Consider the following 21224-nt stretch of genomic DNA (forward strand, 5'->3'; position numbering starts at 1 on the left):
CACCTATGCTCCTTTTCGGATGATGAATAAAGAATTTGGCAGAGTGTGTCTAGAAGAAATCTGGAGAAAAATCCTGTTGTTCAACAAATTAGAAAAATCAGATGAACCCTAATCACCCCTGCAGTTGAGCTGCCTTTCACCTCTATTCTCGGCAGGACGAGACAGTGTGAACTCGGAAGCTTCCCTCCATAAACTGCAATCTGAGGAAAGGGCGGAGCACTGGAAGGAGCAGCTTCAGATGGTCTGGGAGGCCTCTGCAGGCCACACTCTAAAACAGTGCTCTCATTGCTCACTGAAACTTCCTTCCAGCCAAAACAAAATGTTTCACTTAACAGTAGGCAAGTATTAATAAACTTCACAACTATCTTCTTAAACAAGAAAAAAACCTTTCCCTTTTGGAGAAACTGACAAGCCCCTAAAATATAGTGCATCTGTAATCTGCAGAAATAATTGTTTTATTTGGATTGAAATTAAGAGCCTCACAATGTTGCCAAGGATAGCCTTCAATATGCAACCCTCCTGCTCAGCCTTAGGCGCTGAAATAATTAACAGTTGACAGATGAACTTTCAAGATAGTCTCAGGTCAAACTACTGGAGCCCCACCTGATGCAATGGCACCAGAAGGAGGATCCAGAGGAAATCATCCTTTCGTTTGTGGTGCTGGGATCAGGACCAGGGCTGGACGATTAGACAGAGGCTATGCCACTGAGCTATCCTCCATCCCAGATTATGAATTTTTAACATCTCCTCAGGAATCTTTGTGTACACTAAATATTAGGAAAGGCTAACTTTGCTCATTACAAAAAGTGAGCAGTTGGGTGCAATGACACGTGCCTGTAATCCTAGGCTACTGCAGGAGGATTGCCCAGAGTCTGAGACCAGGCTAGGCTGTATCAAGTCCCAAGTCAACCATAACTACAGAGAAGTCTAGTCTTACTAAAAACAAACCAAGTTATCAAAACATGAATGCTACCAAATATGAGAAAAGGATGTGAATCCCCACGACCTGACACCTTGCTGGTTGGAGTGAAAACAGCAGTGCAGTCTGACGAGCTACGCTCGCCCCGTAAGACCTGGCAATTTTACTCCAAGTGACAGCCCCAGGAGAAGCAGTCTCTGTCACACAGAACAGCTAACACGAATAAAAACGACCACAGCAATATCTTGAATGCAATGAGCCTGGCCCCAACTCAAATGTACCTCAGTGGAACAGAGATGACTCAGGCGGTATAGTGCGAGCACAGGGGTGTCAGAGAGCAGCTAAGTAAAGGTTCCAGAAACGCCCACTACAGACCGAGCCAGACACTGCATGATTAGCACTAATCAAAGTCAAGCACACGAGCACAGCACGCCACTCACTACACACTAAAGCTGTGCTTAAAGTGGAGATTAGAGACACATGAAAGTAAACAAATGGGGCCTTAGGATCGAGACGCCACCTTCTTTGGTGGGAGAGCTGTGCAGTTGCATGCCTGGACTCAGTTTTGATGATAGTTTGTAAAGGAGAACATGTCTCTTGTGATCTGAATGCTCCTTGAAAGTGCCTTTTACTTTGTACTTCCCCAAAGACCGGTGAACATTTATCAATCATATGCTGTAAATAAATAGCTTTTGGTGAGTACCACCTACTGGTCTACTATGAGAAGCACTGGGAGTTTATCTGTTTTCTTCCCTTAACCTTCATGACTTGGGGAAAGAACATCTTTTTCTTCCATCGATCCTAACCTCTACACGGGGCAACACAGACCACCCAGGCACAGCTGTGCCCAGCAGAGAGTCAGGACAAAGCATCCTTCAGTGATGAGAGCCACCACGTTCCAGGGATAGCGTGAAGTGCTCCCTCCTGGGCAGCAACAGTGCACACCCACCTGCAGGCTCGGGGACTGTAGGTCAGAAGTCACCAGCGAGTGGTTGAAGTGATAGAGAGCAGCAGCAAAGTCCTCATCTGATGACCCTTTGGACAGAGGGAGACAGTTACTTGGGAACTTGGAACCCTAAGTGCCCTGCAGCAGCACCCAGCCTTTCCACTGACCCTTGAGTCCATCTTTGTCCACCTCCTTAATGATGCTGGCCAGAGTGGCCATGTGGTGCTCTGAAAGAGAGACGCTCAGATAGTTCCGGATGAAATTGTTTCGAGAGTTCAGCATGGAAGTCGTGATAAAGTTCAGGATGTTGGAAGCCAGACCTAAGAACTACAAGGAACAGAAACAACTCAGAGCAGTGTCGTGAGGGATAAAGCTTCTGCCAACCCTGAATTCAACCAGAATCATACAAGCCCGTACGTCTGTCTCCATGCCAAAAGTGAAGGCTCTCACACTAAGTCTCCTAGTGGGAATGTCCTTGATGAAACTAGCTGCACAGAAGGGCAGACCCACTCCATGCAGCCAACCTCAGAAAACACTGTGTAAGGAGGACCTCTGAGCTGATCCCATCCCTGACCCTCAAGGCGGTACCAGTAACATACTGAAGACTGACCCTACATCAATGATCACTACACACTGATTAGTACACAATTATTACTATACATACCCATATTCTCACTTCTCTCTCTATTATTAAATCAGTTTGTCATTATTGTAAAAACTAATTATTGAATGATGATAAGGGCTAGAGAGTTGGCTCAGTGGTTAAGAGCACTGGCTGCTCTTCCAGAGGTCCTAAGTTCAATTCCCAGCAACCACATAGTGGCTCACAACCATCCATAAAGGGATCTGATGCCTTCTTCTGGTGTGTCTGAAAAGAGCTACCATGTACTCATATACATAAATATTTAAAAAAATAGAAAAAATACATATAAATGTTTTATGCCCATAACCTTGACATGAAGCTATGTAAGGCTACGTTAAAGAATTGTACCTGACTCATTACTCTGATAAACTATCAGAATAGGGGCTGAAATACAGAAGAAAATCAATGACTATTGGTTGAATCAATAAGTAAGTATTTATGATGCACCAAACCTATGCTAGAGACTTTGAAAACACTCTTTCACAATGCCTTCAGGGCAAGTACAGTCACTCCCCAACAAGGACACATTCAGACTCTGGCCCAGGACCAGTAAGGTTCAAATCAACTTCTACTTATTTATTCCTAGAGACTGTGCTAGTAACTGTCAGTACTGGAAGCATGCTATTTAATGACATGATTATTACTTGAAGTCCTGCAGAGACAGAGCTAAGTACTGCGGTATCCAACTTATAAATGCTTTAGCTCAGACGACATCTGCTTCACAGCTCAACCACTCACTCTAATCAAGTAATCTCTCCCACGGAACCTCAGAAACCACTCTTACCAACTCAGGATCTTTGCGACTGGCCAAGATGTTGCCCTTCTCACCAGATGCCTGTTTATTGGGGCTTTTAACCCGAGGAGAGCTCTCCAGGGGAGGGGGTGGTGGAGGAGGTGGAGGCGCAGCTTTTTCTTTACTGGGAGAGATGGTCTCCTCAAACCACTGCCCCAAAATAGGCTCACTGTCATCATCTGAAGAGAAAGAGCATATCACAAAAATGCAATTTTTATGTGTGTGAACCTGTTTTTCTATAGCTGCTGAGGTCAAAGATCACAGGCCATCCTGATGCTGAGGACAGGAACTGACCCTGTCAATCTGTCAAGATCTAAATGGATAAACAAGTGCTTCCACCTTATTATACTTGGGTTACAATGCAGTAAAACTGATTTCTTACGAGGTCCAACAACAGAAGAGAAGCCATGTCCTCTTATCTCCCTGCCTGGAAAGGGGCCAAACATTTATAAGAGCAAGCAAGTTTCATCACCCAAGATGGTAAGAATCGTGCCCCTTGGGGTTTCACATTGCTCCACACACTTGAGCATGGAAAAAAGTCAAACAAACAAAAACCAGAGACCACCCCTCTACACATCTTCAGCTCCTCCCTATGTGCTCCTCAGCTACAAGCCCATGGTTAAACCAAATCCCTGCCACATGGCCTTTTGACCTGTGCAGGAAGGACAGAGGTCCCAGCATAGGGAACAAAGGAGCAGTCATTAGCATTTCACCTTTGACACTCCACTCACTGTCCAGCCCAGGCCAGCCTCCGATCCAGTAAAGTCCATCAGTACTGACCGTGAGCATCTGCTCTTCCTGCCTCACAGTGCTGGGACTACAGGAGTGTTAGCACGCCTGGTTTATGGCGTGGAGGGGATCTAGCCCAGGCTTCATGCACTCTAGGCAAGCACTTTCCCACCACTCTCTGACCCTCAAGCTGCTCCTAAACAGCACACCATTTTGAGAATACATAAAAGAGAGGGCAGAGGGGCTATCTCTGGCTACCTTGGCTGCTATCTTCCTCTGTGCTACTGAAGTCATCCTCATAGTACGTGTTGGAGTCGGTGGAGGCGCTGGCATCACTGCTCATGGAGCCCTTCCTCTGCCGCTGCAGGACACACGCCTAGGGAAACACAAGCGTGAAGAGCACATGAGCCCAGAGACAGAGCCAGGAGCTGGAGTGTCCACCATGCTTCTGCTTCAGATGTGTCACGATGGACCACCAGGGTCAGCAGACAGCTAAAACTGGCAATCAATAACCACTCCCAAAGCACCACAAACTATACTATGTCAAGATCAGTAAAGTGACATCATGTGCCTATAAGCCGAAGAGGCTAAAGCAGGAGGACCAACTGCATACAGGAATGCTAGCCCAGATTAGGCAACAGAGACCTTAAAAAAGGGAGACAGAAAGAGAAGAGGAGGAGTCTAGGGAGGATTCCATTCTAAAACCACCACCACAGTCTGCGTTCTTAAACATCATGGTCTCTGTCCGCTTTACTCCAATTCATGAATGGCTTAACTCCCACCCACCTTTCTGTATGAAGTTGAAAGTAAAGTCAAAAGCAGGTTTGTCAGCGGGACAGAGTCAATCAGCCGTTGAATCCTTTGTGTGGAGGTGCTCTGGGCCATAATACTCAGGACTGCAGGGGGGCCGTCTGTCTCCCAGTCCTGATGATAACAAAATCAAAGCATATTAGTCATATTACTCTAGGCAAAAAAAAAAAAAAACCTTACTGATGCTCTAGTTAGCATCCCAAGTCGCCCCAGCAACCAACCCGAGGATTCCAGAGCCTCCGCACCTTGTGGAGTGCCTCCACCTGCAGGTCTTGAAAGAGAGATGCCAGCAGCTTGATGGCATGGTTTGCCAGTATCACCGAGAGTACCCCAAATCCTTGATGCCTATACAAATTATCAGAAGCTCAGACTTAAAAACCATTAGCAATGAATCACAACCTCAGAAATGGCCATTATCCTGCCAAACTGGCATCCCAGACACCTTTACAGATCTACAAACTTCCCTCTGAGGATAGACTACTACTACTACACACACACACACACACACACACACACACACACACACACACCATGCACGCATGCACATCACCCTAGCACTACAGCTTACAAACACCAAAGCCCATGTATGAACTTTCACAGGATCGACAGGCTTCATAGCAAGAACTTCTTCCAAATGAAACTATTTCATACTATTTCACATCACTTCAAAGGTGTTGATCAAAAAATGATGATTAAACTTTAAAGAGGTATTTTTTTTTGAGGGTTGGCAAGATGGCTTTAGAATGTAAAAGTGCTTGCTGCCAAGCCTAGTAATAATCTTGAGTTCTATCCCCAGGAACCACATAATGAAAGGGAGAGAATCAACTCCTCCAAGCTGTATTCTGACCTCCACGACGTACCACTCACTGCACATGCACACACCACTCCTAAACACACACACTCACAATGGGAAATAAGCATAAAGGTAAAAGGTCCCTGGATGTTGTTCCTCAGAGGCGAGTTTCCACCTCTCCAGTGCTAGATTTACACTCGTACATGGGTTCTCAAAACTGGACGTAGGTCCGTCCACATGAGTGCAAACACGCCTAGCTGAGCTAGTTCTCTGGCTCCCCATGGAAAAGGTCTGATGACAGAGTCCCGCTGATGCTAAATATTTCTACTTCCACCTCACCCTGATCTATCTATCCCTATCCAAACACAACACGGCTCCTAGCAGCCTCTTGCTCTGGCCTCTTTTCTTCACAATAATTGTGACAACCCATAATGGACTTGCTGGTTGCTACTTTTTCCCTTAGTAAATAAAAGCCAAAATGGAAGTGATGGCAGATCCCTGGAAAATCTGGTACTTGGGAGGGTAGGCAGAAGGACCAGGAGCTTCATGAAGGCTATCAGCTACATAGCAAATGTGAGGCCAGCTAGGCTATTAGAAACCATATCTCAAAACAAAACAAGGAGAGGAAGAGGGACAGAACTGAGAGGTGGCTCAGCAATTAAGATCCAGGGAATCTGAAGCCCTCTTCTGGTCTTCAGGAATGCCTATGGTATATATACATACATACATACATATATGCATACATACACACAAACACACACACATACACAAAACACCCATATAAATAAAGAGAGCTGGCTCAGCAGTTAAGAACACTTGTTGCTTTTGCAGAAGATCGAGCTTTGGTCCCCAGCACGCACCCACCCACCCAGGGAATCGCAACCATGCCTAGGCCCCACTCCAGGGGACCTGGCGCACTCCTCTGACTTCCGTGGTAACCAGGCATGCGCATGGTACAATTCTACGCATGCAGGCAAAACACTCGCACGTAAGATAAATCTTCTTTTATTTTGTTTTGCTCTGTTTTGTTTCAAGACAGGGTTTCTCTGTGTAGCCCTGGATGTTCTTGAACTCAGAAATCCACCTGCCACTGCCTTCAAGTGCTGAGACTAAACCACTGGTACGCACTTCCTAGCTAGCACACCTCATCTTTTGATCTGAACTTGCTGCAGACTCTAAATATACATCAGACATTCTTCCTCCTTTTACAGATGAGGAAATGGGATTAAAACCAACCATGACCTATCCAGATGCTGGGGCAAGAAAATGGAGCGAGGAAACCATCTTCTATTACTATTTTTGCTATTAAATTCACACGGCTGGAAGAGGAGTCCTCTGACACAGAGAAGCCAGCTGGCTTTAATGCTCAAGACAGTGTGCTCAGTATGCATAGGCCCTCAATAATCTACAGCAGGCAGTAACCAAGCGCTGATGTGGGGCGGGCAGCTCATCACCCCGTGAAACAGGGAACGCAGCACAGCATTCAGAAATGGAGCTTCCAGGCAGACACACACCCTTTGCCAGGCCCCAGTTTGGGAGAGCCCACTCCCTCCTTTGTACGAGAAAGGATGTCTCTGACTCGAAGGGCAGCCAACGGGTCCTTCTCTTTCCCCTTGTCAGCCAGGGCTGTGGGGCTGAGGTTCAGTATGAGGAAGAGGCTGTTAAGCAGGCACCAGGCGCCCAGCAGCTGGAAGTTCTGCAAGTGCTGTTGAGAAAGGACAAAACAAGACATCAGCAGGGACATCCACCCTGACAGAAGGTACCTACCTGTGCCTCACATGCCTCTTACCTCACCACCTGCGCGGCGGGAGCTGCTGATGGCCTGTCCAATCATGTCGTAGATCTCAAGCTGCCCAAGAACAAACAGACATACAGTCTGAGCAGGTCAGGTCTTCATCACAAATCTAAACCCTACCTGAGCCAGCTCTATTGGAAGAAGTGTACTGTCTGCAGGTCACTTGGCGATCTACTGCCACCAGTCTCTGACCTCATGAGGCATTGCCTGTATCTCCCTCAGCACAAGACACCTTCTTAAGAGTTCTCATACACCCAGCCCTGCATCAACCGGCTTTCCATGACAACTAATTCTTTCTATGCACTTACAGCAAACTGTTATTTGCTACACCCTGCCTGAAAGTACACCAGCATTCAATAAGCCCTCAATGGTTTACAAAGTAAATGTCAATCCTCCATGGCTTACGGCTGCCACACAGGAAGGGGGAGCATGTATGGAGACAAGTATGCCAAACACCTTGACCGAATCCCTCTCAGAAGCACTGTCCAGGGAAGGGGTGTAGAGACTGTGACACTTGACTTACACATTTCTGAACAATCGTGGCTGCATCACTTTCGTAGTCGTCTTCTTTGGAGCTTGTGGACCCTGTCCGCACTTGCTGGGCACTACCCACATGAAGAATGGCCATACACGTGGCTACACTCACACCTGGAAAAGAGCAGGCAGAGGCCAATCTTGAAAATGCCTCAAACCCAAGACGGAAAGATGGGAACGCCTAAGCCACAACACTTTTGTAATTTGATTCCTGCAAGACCTGCAAAGGGCACGTGTGAACACAGTGCTACCATATAATCCAGCAGCTACACTCCAGCTACTCCCCAAAGGAGCTGCAGACCCACAGCGCACAGGAAACTAACTGCGCAGGATCATTTGATGAAGTGCTAGTTATAACTGCCAACAAACGGAAACAAGCAAGCTATCCTTCAGGATGACAGACAAAGCCAGGCACGGCACATTTACATTCACAATATTCAGGAGTCTGAGGCAGGAGTCTCACAAGCTCAAGTCATGCCTGGCCAGCATGGGCAACTGGACTATCACTTCTCTAAATGAAAAATCAAAAGGCTGCATATACAAACATAGGAGTATAGCACACAGGCCTGGTGTAAGTGAGGTCATCCCCAACATCTCACACACACACAAAACACACACACACACCCTTGAATAAGACACAGAGAAGCCACAGAGATCATCCCCAACATCACACACACAACACATAACACACACACACACACACATACACACCCCCTTGAATAAGACACAAAGACAGAGAAGCCACAGAGGAACCTTAAATGAACATTGCTAGTAGAAGCCAGTGTGAAAAGGCTATATCCGACATACTGAGGGCAGAATACCCTGGGCAGTAAGTGTGGAGGTTGTAAAGTATAGGGGGAAAATGAGATAAAAGCAGCAGCAGAGGGGAGCTAGGGTGGTGACTGTTCTGTTTGCTATGGTAACAGTAAACACATGACGTCATACAGCTGTGAAAACCCAGAGCCACACCATACAGAGGAGCCCTATGGAGAGTGGGTAGAGTCTCAGTGTGGGGAACATGGTCTGTGCAAGCATGAGGACCTGAATAAAGATCCCCAACACCCATGGAAAGCCTGGCACACAGCACAGGTCTACCAGCCCAGAGCAGGGGAAAAGAGGGTCAGGCAGGACCTGGGAGCTCAAAACAAGGAGCAGTGACTTCACTGGAAGAGCCTGTTTCAAAAATAAGCAAGAAGATAGATGAAGGCACACTTGATTATAACCTCAAGCCTCTATACATGTAATCTCAGGAGAACATCCATGTGCACACACAGGGACACACCCAAACACACACACACACCTACAGACTAGTTCATATATATAGTCCAACGGTGGTAAGGAATGAATCAATTATCAGTAGGGAATCAAACAGAAAATGGCACACATGGAAGCCATGTGGTACCCACTCATTTCAAACTCCTTTAAAAGAACCTCTAAGGCCAATGCACACCATTGTCTTTAGCACTTGGGAGAAATACATACAAATGCATACTAAATAAAGAAATCTAATTTTAAAAAAAGGTGGGGTGCTAGAGAAACAGCTCCGTGGTTAAGCACAGCATTTGCTCCTCCAGAAGACCCGGGTTCAATCCCAGCCCCCACATGTCATTCATAATGGCATGTGACTCCAGTACCAGGAGATACATGGCACCAGGCATGCACATGATGCATATGTATACACATCTATATTACATGCCGGGTGGTGGTGGGGCACGCCTTTAATCCCAGCACTCGGGAGGCAGAGGCAGGTGGATTTCTGAGTTCAAGGCCAGCCTGGTCTAAAGTGAGTTCCGGGACAGCCAGGACTGCACAGAGAAACCCTGTCTCGAAAACCAAAAAATAAATAAATTAATTAAAAAAAATAATATATATATATGTATATACACACACATACACATATACATAAAATACATATACACATATATTATAGATATATGTATGTATACACACACATATATGCAGGCAAAATAATCATATGCATAAAGTATACAAATCTATTTTTAGAAAGGTAGCTAGTGATAAAGGAAAATACCTAACACTGATTGGCTTCTACAATGCTCATAAAGGCAAATACACATGCACGTGCACACACATGCGCGCGCGCGCGCGCGCGCGCACACACACACACACACACACACCAGCAGTCAGGCCCCACTTCCACATCACAAGCTGATTAACAGCAGGAAAGGGACTTTACAGCAACGTGAATAACGCTCTTCATGACTCTTGAGACACCACCTGCCCATGAAGCTAGCATCAAATCTAATCTCACAGCAAGACTCAACCTCTCCTTGATCTGCACCCAAAACAGTCTCCGCATCTTCAGCGCCCCTCTTGCACTGTCTTATCTTATTCTACTTGGCTCTCTATCCTCCATAGCTCCTACTGGGCAGGGACGACATGCAAACATTGCTCATCTCCACATATGAACAGCCGTGGGTTTTCATATAGTATACAATAAATTCAAACACTATGAAATCAAACAAGCACACAAGACAAGTCTTGGCAGGCAGACACAGCTGTCAGTAAAGTGCTTGTGGTGTAAAAATGAGGCCCTGAGTTCCAGCTCTAGAACCCATTTTAGAAAGTCAGGCATAAGTGGGGCATGTCTGTAACCTCAGAGCTGAGGAGGCTGACGCGTGGAGGATCCCTGGGGCTTGCTGGCCAGCCTATGTGGTGAGCTTCTGGACAGTCAGAGAATGTCTCAAGATAGAAAAAAGAAACAGACAGCTCCTGAGGAACACACCCAAAGTTGACCTCTGGTCTCCACATGCACCCACATATATGTGCATAGATACACAACTGTACATACACATGCATCCATGCAAGCCCATGTGCACACACCTGTATACAAATGTTCACGCGCATGCACGCGCACACACACACACACACACACACACACACACACACACACACACGTAAGGCCAGTAGTTAAACGGTAGGTCATTTAGATCCTGTAATGACTTTCCTTGGCCCTCATGTGATATTAGATAGTCTCTTACGTAAGAGAGCCAAGGAAGGAGAACAGAGTTCTCAGGAGTCTCACAGCTTCCTCGAATCAAATCCATGTTGGCCTGAAAAAGCAGTAAAACAGGCGTGCTAACTTCTCACCTGCATACAGACAGCTGAGGCTGAGCACTGTCACATCTTGCAGACGAGAAGGATTGAGGGGTTCCAGCACAGGAAGGGAAAGGGTATCCAAGGCCATGGTGACATCAATCACCAGTGAGTGAAAACTGGAACACAACAGAGGACATCAGCGAGGGCCCCTAGAAACACTCCCTTCTGAGGCCTCATAAGAAAACCAGCATGGGTAAGACTGGCCAGTTACATCCCTTCTGGTTAGAATGTAAGTACGAGGTCAAAGAGCACCTTACCCATTTCGAACAGCGGTGGCATCAGCTACTGTTGCAGGCATGATGAAGAAGGAATTGGCCACCACAGCATCCTGAAACCGATTGATGTAGCGCAGGAAATAGGGCAGGTTCAGGCATACTCGGAGTAGCTTCTCGGAACCCCCTGGATTAACAAAGAGGCACACTCTCTAACAAGAAGCCTGGTACTCCTCCACACAGAAAAGCACAGGCAAGACACTTTCTAAGAAGGGAGACAAGCTCTCTAACAGCAGCCAGACTCTTACCAAGCTCTTGAAGGCTAGCCACATTCTGAGCTATGAACACACTCTTGGTCCTGACAGCAGAGACCTGATCTGGAGATGACTGCTCATCATTTTCTCCTTCCACCTGAAGAGGAACACAGGCACGATCATGACCACTTGACTGCTGCTGAGCACCCGCTAGCTACCAGAAGGCAGCTCCTTGGATATGCGCAGACATTCAGTTACACACTGAAACTCTCTACTGATCCAGACAAAATGACAAGAAAAGTAGAGCAAGACATGGCATGGAAACTGTCTATTTCCCATCAAACACAGAGTGAGGCCTCGTGAGGAGAGCAGCACACGCTCCAGTGCACCTGCCCTGAGAAAGCCCGAAATAACGACCAGCACGCCACAGTGCCGACCATGCAAAGGGAGATGGGTACACATCTGCTTCACTTTGCATGATTTGTTTTCTATGATTTTTTCCACTGAAGCCATGCCCAGAAATGTCATTTAACTGGGAATATATTCTAAGAAATGCCTCATTGAATGAATCTGTCATTGTATAAGTATCTGAGTAAATCACGCAAACCAAGATGTTCACAGGACACTAGAAAATAACGTTTTATAGGTCCACCATCATATATATGGTCTGCCCCTGACCAAAATGGTATGATGCATCTTTTAAATAAGACATAAAACACAATTTTTTCCAGGTTCTATTACCTTAACACATGAAGATGAGGATATTTGGGCAAAAGAACTCACCAGAGCCTGTGGACTGACGGGAGGAGATGGTACAGTTCTAGGGTTAAAAACTGAGGTCAGCTGGTTCAAAAAGTTCATCTGTACCTCCTTCTGCCTTAGCTCGGGGCTTACTGGAGAGGCCAGCTCTTTCTGATCTTCCACTATAAAATTCAGAAACAGAAAAGGGGGGAGGATGAGGGGAGTACCCAGAAGGCAGCAGTGGACATAGAGGTGGTCATGGAACCAGGTGTGCAGGGCACTCACCGTCTGAAAGCGTCTTCACTGTCTGTGGAAGCTTGGCGGACTTCATCATTGCTGTAAAGGTGATAATCTCTGTTCTGTCTAGTCGGCTACAGCCAGTGCACAGGCCTTTTATCAGCAGAATCAAGTGTTTCTGAAAATAAAACAGTCACATATGTCTTTTAGAAACTTCTATACTTTGGGGATTCTAACCAGTATGGGGTCAGACTTGGGTTCCTACAAGTAACTACCATGTAAAAGGCTGGGTGGGAGTGTGGGACAGGGCTGGAGCAACTGGCTAGCATACACCTGGCCCAGGTTTCAATCCCTGGGGCTCCAGAAGGGAGGGTGGAGGTCAGGAGAGTAAAGCTTCAGTGAGAAGCACCAAAGCAAAGATCCCAAATGGACACTCATCAAGACCTAACCGGCTGCTGTCAGTCTTATTCTCCGAGTGGATCACTTTCTTTCTGTTTTCAACTTGAGGCTGTGGTTAACTTTTATAAAAAAACAAAGCCTTAAAACAAATGGATACCTCACGAGTCTCAATAATACACAACACAGTAGCTTGACACCTCCATTCCTGCATGGCAACAACCAGCCATAGGCAGAGAGTGATAAAACCGGGTCTCTTTTCCTTCAAGCCTGCCACCCTGTCAATCACACATCCTTCTCTCTGCTTCCTACTTACACATACGGTAACTCTCAATTCTTGGGAAAGACTCTAGCCTGTCTACAGCTGGCAAACTATACCCAATGCTGGTTCATGTAAATGAAGCTTACTAGTATGCACTCACTCACTTCCCCACTGCTTCTCCCACCCCCAGGTTTGCAATATAAAGAAGACCATTGCTGGCAAGCTGCAACAGACGTGGTATGGCCCACAAATAATTACTATCCGCCAGCCTCAGAAAAGGTTTACCCACTTCTCCATCCATCCCATACTGCCAACTGTTTTTAAAATAAGGGCCAGAAACAGAGACTCTGCTCTCACCTGGGATACAGCACATGCCTCGTCCGGGTTCTCCAGACGCAGGAGGGAAAACTCAATGAGAACTTTACAGGCAGCTGCCACCGACTGAAGCTGGTTCCGGGGAACTGGGAAGCAAGAACAGTCACTTAAGGCCAACAGTTCAGCCTCACACTCAACAAGGCAACAGAGCAAGCCCTTAGCACAGCGGGTTCAGCATTGTCAGCAGCTCTCACCCACTGGATGACAAGGGCCAAATGCTCATACATCCACTGATCTAGTGTTTACTAGAAATTAACATAACTTTAACAGGAAACACACTACACTTCCCGAACTTCAAATGCATCAGCTCATCTAATCCTTAGACTACCTCTGTAAGAGGGATTACCATTCTCTCCCACCGTGTTTTATTTATTTTGTGTTTCCGAGTGTTTTGCCTGTACATACATACATACATACATACATGTATATGCATACATACATACATACACACACACACAGAGTGCCATGTAGGCATTTGCCTAGTGCCAGAGGTCAGAAGAAGGTACCAAATCCCCTAGAACTGAAGTCAGGCATGGCTGTAAGACAACAAATGGATGCTGGGAAACAAACCCGGGTCCTCTGAGAGCAGCAAGTGTTCCTAGGCACCTCGCCCTCTCTAGCCCTTCACCTTTTGTTTTTGAAACAGTCCTTCAGGCTGGCCTCCAATTCCCTAGAGATCCTGAACTCTGATCCACTCACCTCCCACTCCCCAGTGCTGGAACTGCAGACACACCCACCACGACACCCTTCCTCACTTTCATCTTTGTGCCAGAAGAGCAAAACTGAAGACACACACGCTAAACTACCTGGAGTTAAACAATGACAGTGAAGTCAGGAGGTTTGCCTCAGAAGTTCATGCTGCTGGCCACTAGAGAATGACCTCTCCTTGTCACAGGCCTTAGTGATGTCATGCAAGACCTGCAATTGCGTCAGAAGCTGGCCCAAGCTCGTAACAACCCTAGGCTGGAAGGTTACTCAGAAGCAACTTCACAGACCGCTTCCAGTTTACCTGCTTACTAAGTGGGCAATTAGAGCTCATCAGAACTGAGAAACCTGAAGATTCTGAAATAATGTAAAATAGGATTTGGTCACTTTAAGGGTGGAAAAATTCAGCAAATGGGGAGCAAAGGTCAAAAATCTCTTCATTCCAAAGAAAACAAGAGAGTCATATGCACGCCAAAACCAATGAAGAGCCGAAACCTCTTTAGTGGGTGCCAGCCCATGTCACTACCTCCAGCATCACCCTCAATGAATCAATCTCCACAGGTACAAATGCTTTGACACCAGGAAAGCTCCAGGCCAGCTTGGACTACTTAGTGAGCTCTAAACCAGCCTGGGCCAAAAGTTTCAGTCAGTGAATGAATGAATGAATGAATGAATGCAGGCAGGCATGCATGCACGCAGGGCTCATAAAGCCTCAATCATAGCTCGAGAATTACTAATAACTTATGGTGGTGAGGGAGGGTCATTTTCCTTTGGTGTGATCTCTGGCAGGCTGCCTGTGCTCCAGTGAAGGATGCACCCCTGTCTGCATCCAGGCAGCACTGACTGACTTGGTGAGCATCAAACTGAAACAGAACATGACGTCGGGAGAGGTGTGTTGAGGGGATGCAGAGGCAATGGGCTGAAGTGTGTGTGTGTGTGTGTATACACTCTCTAAATAAATGTGTAAGATTTTCAAAGAATAAAAAATATTCTATATGAAAAGAGGCTGGAGAGATGGCTTAGCAGTAGCAGTGTGTACTGCTCTTGCAGAGAACCCAACTTGTTGATTCCCAGCAGTCACAACAGGCAGCTCACAACCCCTTGTAACTCTAGCTTCAGGGGATCCAATACTCTCCTCTGACCTTCAAGAACAACTGCACTCATGTGCACATACTGACTGACAGACAGACAGACAGACACACACACACACACACACACACACACAAACTAAAAATGAAAATCAATTTCTAAAAAAACAAAAAGGGCAAGCAAGCATAGAATCATATAAATTAAATTAGAAATGGCAAGAAAATATTAAAAAAAAAAAGTGCTTTGGGTTAATAGAAAAATAACACCACAGCTATGAGGCAGGTGACAAAGCCAACAGCTTTTCAAGTCCCTGTGGCTGGCCCAGGTGAGGAGGGCCCTACACGCCCTCCTAGAGCAAGAAAAGATGGGGACAGACACACAGACACCCCCCCCCACACACACAGAGACACACACACACAGACACCCCACACATACACACAAGACATACACACACACCCCACACACACACACACAGACACACACACAAACACCACCAACCTGGGAGTTGCTGAAACAAATTTTCCAGAACAAATTATTCAAGGAGAGATCCCCAGCCCCAGCCTACCCATTCCCGGCCCAGGGTACCAGAGCGGGTACTTACTGAGGCTGCAGACCGTGGTGATGTAGTGCGTGGACAGTGCGACAAAGGAGGAGTAGAACGGCTCATACTGCTTCTCATGGTGCAGGATTTCTGACTCACTGTAGAGAAGACAACGTCCCCAGTCAGTGCCCACCATGCTTCGTCCACATTGCCTTACTCCACCCTCCAGCACCCGACTTGGTAGGAAGTAAAGGAAGCGGCTATTCATCTCTATATTCAACATGGGGGCTGGGATGGCATGGGGACACAGGACCTTCAACCCCAGCATCCAAAAACAAACAACAAAAAGCTTAATCGAGTTAAAATGAAATATCCTGTTAAAGGAATCAGGTTAAGTAAGAAGCAGAGGCTAATTAAGAAAAAACATTTTCAAACTCATTTATAAGTTCTTAAAAAGGGGTTGAAGCTCAGGGCAGTGGTACCCATCTTTAATCCCAGCATCAGGAAACAGAGCAAGAAGATAGCCTGGTCTACACATCAAGTTCTAGAGCAGCAGTCAGGTCTACGTCCTGAAACCCTATGTCAGGAATACAATCAGAAGGGAGCTGGAGCCGTGGCTCACTAGCAGAGTGCTTGTGTAGCATGGCTGAGGCTCTGGGTTCCATCCCCAGCACTCTACAGACCCAACACAAGTGAGGAAATGCAAATGAGAATGTGGCTGAGGGGACAGCTCAGCAGCACAACACTTACTGCAGCGTTAACATGAGCACGCACACAAACACACACCCATGGGCCAAAGCACATTACCAATTTGCTCTCTGTTACTAAATTGTGACAACCAAAGTACTCATACTCCTGGTAGCAGAAGCAGATGAAAGCAATCCATTCTGAAGACCAACACCACACAGAACACAGAGGCTTGGAGAGAATGAATGGCAAGAGAATGGGAACTCCTCAACCCTCATTCCTGTTAGCTGAGGAAACACCCTCTTCTGGGAAAATCTGGAGCCCAATGTTCCCTAAAGACTGGATACATTTAAGTCACTTTATCAAATCAGAAGCTAAGGCTCAACCCAGGCACAAATACGCAAAGAAAAGACAAAATGTATCTCATTAGATGCAAACAGCAGAGAGATAGTTAAATAGTTTCCTCGGTGAACTAATCCCCTGGAAGAAGTATCCACCCAGCAAGAGAAATGTAAACAGAGCTGATCCATTCACCAGCAGGCCTTTCTTCTTGCCAAATGAATACAAGAGCCAAAACGCCATGTCTGTGTTTGTAAAGTGTCAATATGAGGAATGAGTTACGTCAAACCACACTCAGGAGTCTGGCACTGCAAGTGCTTTGCTGTCTGGAGAGTCAGCAAAGATTAAATGAGTGTGTATCAAAGCTTAGGCCCTTATTAAAACTGTCTTCCTGGAGCACCTATGACACACCAGGTCCTTCCTGCCCACCAGGACAAGCTCTTCTGTTTGTCATGACAGGGAAGACAAGGGAAAAAGAAACCTTCCACTGCAGGCAGCTCTTCCTCCGCCTGAGGACTCACGTCTCTCTAAGGCTCCTCACTACACCCTTCCCTTCACAGCACACACTGGAGATTCCCTGTCTGTCTTCTTTCTTCCTGTTTTCCTACTCCATAATTCCAAGCAATCTGCTGAGTCACTGCCCTTCACTGTTTTATTTAGAAAAGTTCAGATCGGAGTTACCTCAGCTCTTTCCAAGTTTACCAATCAATCTTAGAGAGAGACCACACACCTAAGGATGAGCTTATTCTGCACTTCATTCCCATTCTGATAATGAAATAAGTCAACAAACAAATACACATGCACACTCAGAAAAAAACCAACTCAGTCAGAGATGTGGAGTGAGAGAAAGTGACTGTTTCAACCTTTTGTTGACGTTTTGAGACAGTCTAATGCAGAGGCTCTCAACCTTCAGAATGCTGCGATCCTTTAATACAGTTCCTCATGTTGTGGTGACCCCCAACCATAAAACTATTTCATTGCTACTTTAACTTCTGCTGTTATAAACTATAATGTAAATATCTGTGCTTTTTATCGGTCTTAAGGGAGTCCCGTGAAAGGGTCATTTGACCGCAAGTGGATCTTGGCCCACATGTTGAAAACTTCTGATCTAACACATTGCAGGCAGACTGGGAACTCAACATATAGTGAAAATGAATGACCTTGAACTACTTTTTGTTTGTTTGTTTGTTTTTGTTTTTTTGAGACAGGGTTTCTCTGTGTAGCCCTGGCTATCCTGGAACTCACTCTATAGACCAGGGTGGCCTTAAACTCAGAAATCCGCCTGCCTCTGCCTCCTGAGTACTGGGGTTAAAGGTGTGCGCCACCACCGCCCAGCGACCTTGAACTTCTAATTCTCTGGCCTCCACCTCCCAGGTCCTGGAATTACAGGAATGTGCCAAGTCTATTCCACCAGGCATACAACATGTCTGGTTAGGGTGCTGCTGGAGTGGGCTGTAGGGATGTTAGGAAACTAATCTATTAGCTGAGTTATACTTCCAGCTCTACCTCTGTGTGTTTGTGTCTTACCCTGGGGGCCTCACAGATCCCACTATGAAATATCAGAAATAGTCTTCTCTCCACCTCCTCCTCCCCAAGTATACAGCAGCCTTACTACATTAAGGTAACAAGAATGCATCTTGAAGGGGCTGGAGGGATGGTTCAGCAGTTAAGAGCACTGGCTGCTCTTCCAGAGGTCCTGAGTTCAAATCCCACAACCACATGATGGCTCACAACCATAAAGTAATGGAATCTGATGCCCTCTTCTGGTGTATGTGAAGACATGACAGGGTACTGAAACAAAAAACACCTTGGTGGAGCAGAAAGATGGGTATTAGTAGAGGAAAAATGGCACTGAATTCACCTCCAATTACTGTTTGTTTATGGTAGGTTAGCAAGACAGCTCAATGGTTAAGGGCTCTGGCCTAAAAAAAGACTGGCACCTGAGTGTGAGCCCAGGAACCCACATACAAGTAGAAAGAAAGAATTGCATAAAGTTGTCGTCTGACTGCCACATATGTGCCAGAACACAAATGTAACATGCACGGCACACATCATACACACACACACACAGTACTTTTATATATTATATAAACTACTGAGGGCAAATAGAGACAAGGTCAGGAATAAGAGCTCTCATAGGGCTAGAAAGCAGAGTAGACATGATAACTCTATCTCTCGCTCTCGAAGAAAAGTCACCAAATAATGATGTCACCCATTCCCCCAGGAAGCCAGAGAACAGGAACAAAGGGCAGGAGGCTCAGTAGGCAGGAGAATGAAGACACTAAACACAGACAGACATCACCAGAAGAAAAATGAGGAGACTAGAAGGCATGTCACCTCCTTTCCTGAAACACCTGTTTCTAACAAACTTTGCAACCATATCCCCACCGCACCTCAAAGACCATTAGACAAAGACAATTAGATTTTCTCTCCTAAGTGGAAAGGGAAGGAACAGAAGGCACCAGGTCAGAGAGTCAAATCTGATGTTTAAGTGAAGAGAGGGGAGATGGGGGCTGGAGAGATGGCTCAGCAGTTAAGAGTACTGACTTGCTCTTCCAGAGGTCCTGAGTTCAATTCCCACAACCACATAGTGACTGTAGCCATCTATAACAAGATCTAATACCTTCTTCTGGCATGCAGGCATACATGCAGGCAGAGCATTCATTCATACATTTAAAAAAAATACATAGATTTTTTAAAAAAGAAATTTGACATTAAAGAAACATTCACTATCACTTAAAAAAAAAAGAAGGAAGGAAGGAACAAATGAACTAGCATCTAGAAATATGTAACTCACTTTAGAAAGAAAAGGGAGTGTGAGGAGAGGCATAAGAAAAGACTGAGATTCACCTCACTTTTCCCCCTTAGGGAACACATTGCACATCTAAGTCAGACTATAGAAGACAACAACCCCCTATTACCTTCAACTCCTAAATACAAAAGCCATCATGTTATCTTTCATGCTCCTTGTATGTGTGAGAGCACACATGTACATACACGCATCTACAGATACACATACACCTATTCACTTAACCAAAGAATTGTGAGTTTTCTGTCCCATTTTTCTATTTTTCTCCCATGCTGACCAACCAGCAGTGAGCGTGATACCAAGACACCAGGACTCCCTGTTGGCGATGGGTGGCGCTCAATGTCAGCATGACACTCTAGTATGTGAAGGCAGAAGACAACAGTCAGTGCAGTACTGGCTCCCTTCAAGACCTCTCCTAAGGATCTGCATTACCTGTTGGAGGATTCCAACAGCCTCCCTGTCCCAGACAGTAGCTCTGCCCTAAAGGGTCAAGGAATACCTAGGAGACAGAATGTTTTCAAAGATGCTTATCATGAAAGAAGCCAGAGCCACTTAGGAAGGGGTTATGGGTGTTGTTTTTAAAATCTATGTAGACTAAATGTCAGCTATGTTCCCAACCATGTCTGGCAAAGTGCTGAAAGGAATTCTCTGGGCAGTATAACACTTAAAAGGATTTCAGTCTGTACTAAAAGACTTGCAGGCTATAGTAGAAGGCACCCATACATAACTAAACTCAGGTATCATTTTCTTTCAAAGATCTAATGGCCCTTTTGAGGGTACACATCACTTCACCCATGCTAATCTACTGCCCTTTACTTCACAACGTGGTCTTAACACCAAGCAATTTCATCAGACAGTTAAGATCAGTCTCTAAGAATTTCCAATGTATTCTGTTCTAAAAGGTCAATTCCAATTATAAAGCATGACTTGAGACAAGGGAAAAATGGAGAAATCGAAAAGAATCACTCAAGGGGCAGTGTCAGACCCAGAAGTTCCAGGAGAGTTCAATGTGTGAGCAGATTGTCAGAAACAAACAGGGACTGTGATGATGAAGCCAACACAACAAACAGTGACACAGAAAAAACAGGGCTCCCAGGGGACAAGGGAGAAAAGGAAGGCAGCTGTAACCAGAGAAAAGACAAGGCAAGTGCAGAAGACACAACAACCATCCCACAAGCACAACAGCAGCCCAGTAAGCCCTAAACTTACAACAGCTGGAAACAATGTGTACCCCAGCCTGACACTCTACTGAGTGGCCCAAGGCCCTAGGCAATGAATGCATCCAATTTCTGAGTCCCCTGCTGTATTTCTCTGGAGAGAAAACATTTGAGAAACTGATGTTGTTAGTGTGCTCTAAGGGATGGGTCAGCACACCAGGGCCCGAGTCTAAACCCAGCTAGTTGCCTATGGCTGGTAGTAGCTGGTTTTCATATCTTTTAATGGCTGGATCTTCTACAATGTGTACATTTCAAGGTATGTAAGAAATTAAACACAC

General features: G+C 45.9%; 1 protein-coding gene across 7 annotated transcripts in view; it reads right to left on the bottom strand.

Annotated features, from left to right (window-relative positions):
• Ubr4 (ubiquitin protein ligase E3 component n-recognin 4) overlaps window positions 1-21224 on the bottom strand; it is a 108052-nt gene that overhangs the window by 84345 nt on the left and 2483 nt on the right. For all 7 annotated transcript variants that reach the window (XM_085838763.1, XM_085838761.1, XM_085838765.1 and 4 more), the window contains exons 2-17: window positions 15955-16052; window positions 13542-13645; window positions 12575-12704; window positions 12332-12471; window positions 11603-11705; window positions 11340-11481; window positions 11074-11198; window positions 7952-8076; window positions 7423-7482; window positions 7148-7338; window positions 5086-5185; window positions 4817-4954; window positions 4289-4406; window positions 3293-3480; window positions 2033-2192; window positions 1869-1954 (exon numbers count right to left, since the gene is read on the bottom strand). In XM_085838763.1, the coding sequence (XP_085694889.1) occupies window positions 1869-1954; window positions 2033-2192; window positions 3293-3480; window positions 4289-4406; window positions 4817-4954; window positions 5086-5185; window positions 7148-7338; window positions 7423-7482; window positions 7952-8076; window positions 11074-11198; window positions 11340-11481; window positions 11603-11705; window positions 12332-12471; window positions 12575-12704; window positions 13542-13645; window positions 15955-16052 (2008 nt within the window). The remainder of the gene's footprint in view (window positions 1-1868; window positions 1955-2032; window positions 2193-3292; window positions 3481-4288; window positions 4407-4816; window positions 4955-5085; window positions 5186-7147; window positions 7339-7422; window positions 7483-7951; window positions 8077-11073; window positions 11199-11339; window positions 11482-11602; window positions 11706-12331; window positions 12472-12574; window positions 12705-13541; window positions 13646-15954; window positions 16053-21224) is intronic.

The sequence above is a fragment of the Mus caroli genome, unplaced genomic scaffold (genome assembly GCF_978045245.1).
Source record: "Mus caroli unplaced genomic scaffold, Mus_caroli_1 scaffold_6, whole genome shotgun sequence".
In the NCBI taxonomy this organism is placed as follows: Eukaryota; Metazoa; Chordata; class Mammalia; order Rodentia; family Muridae; genus Mus; species Mus caroli.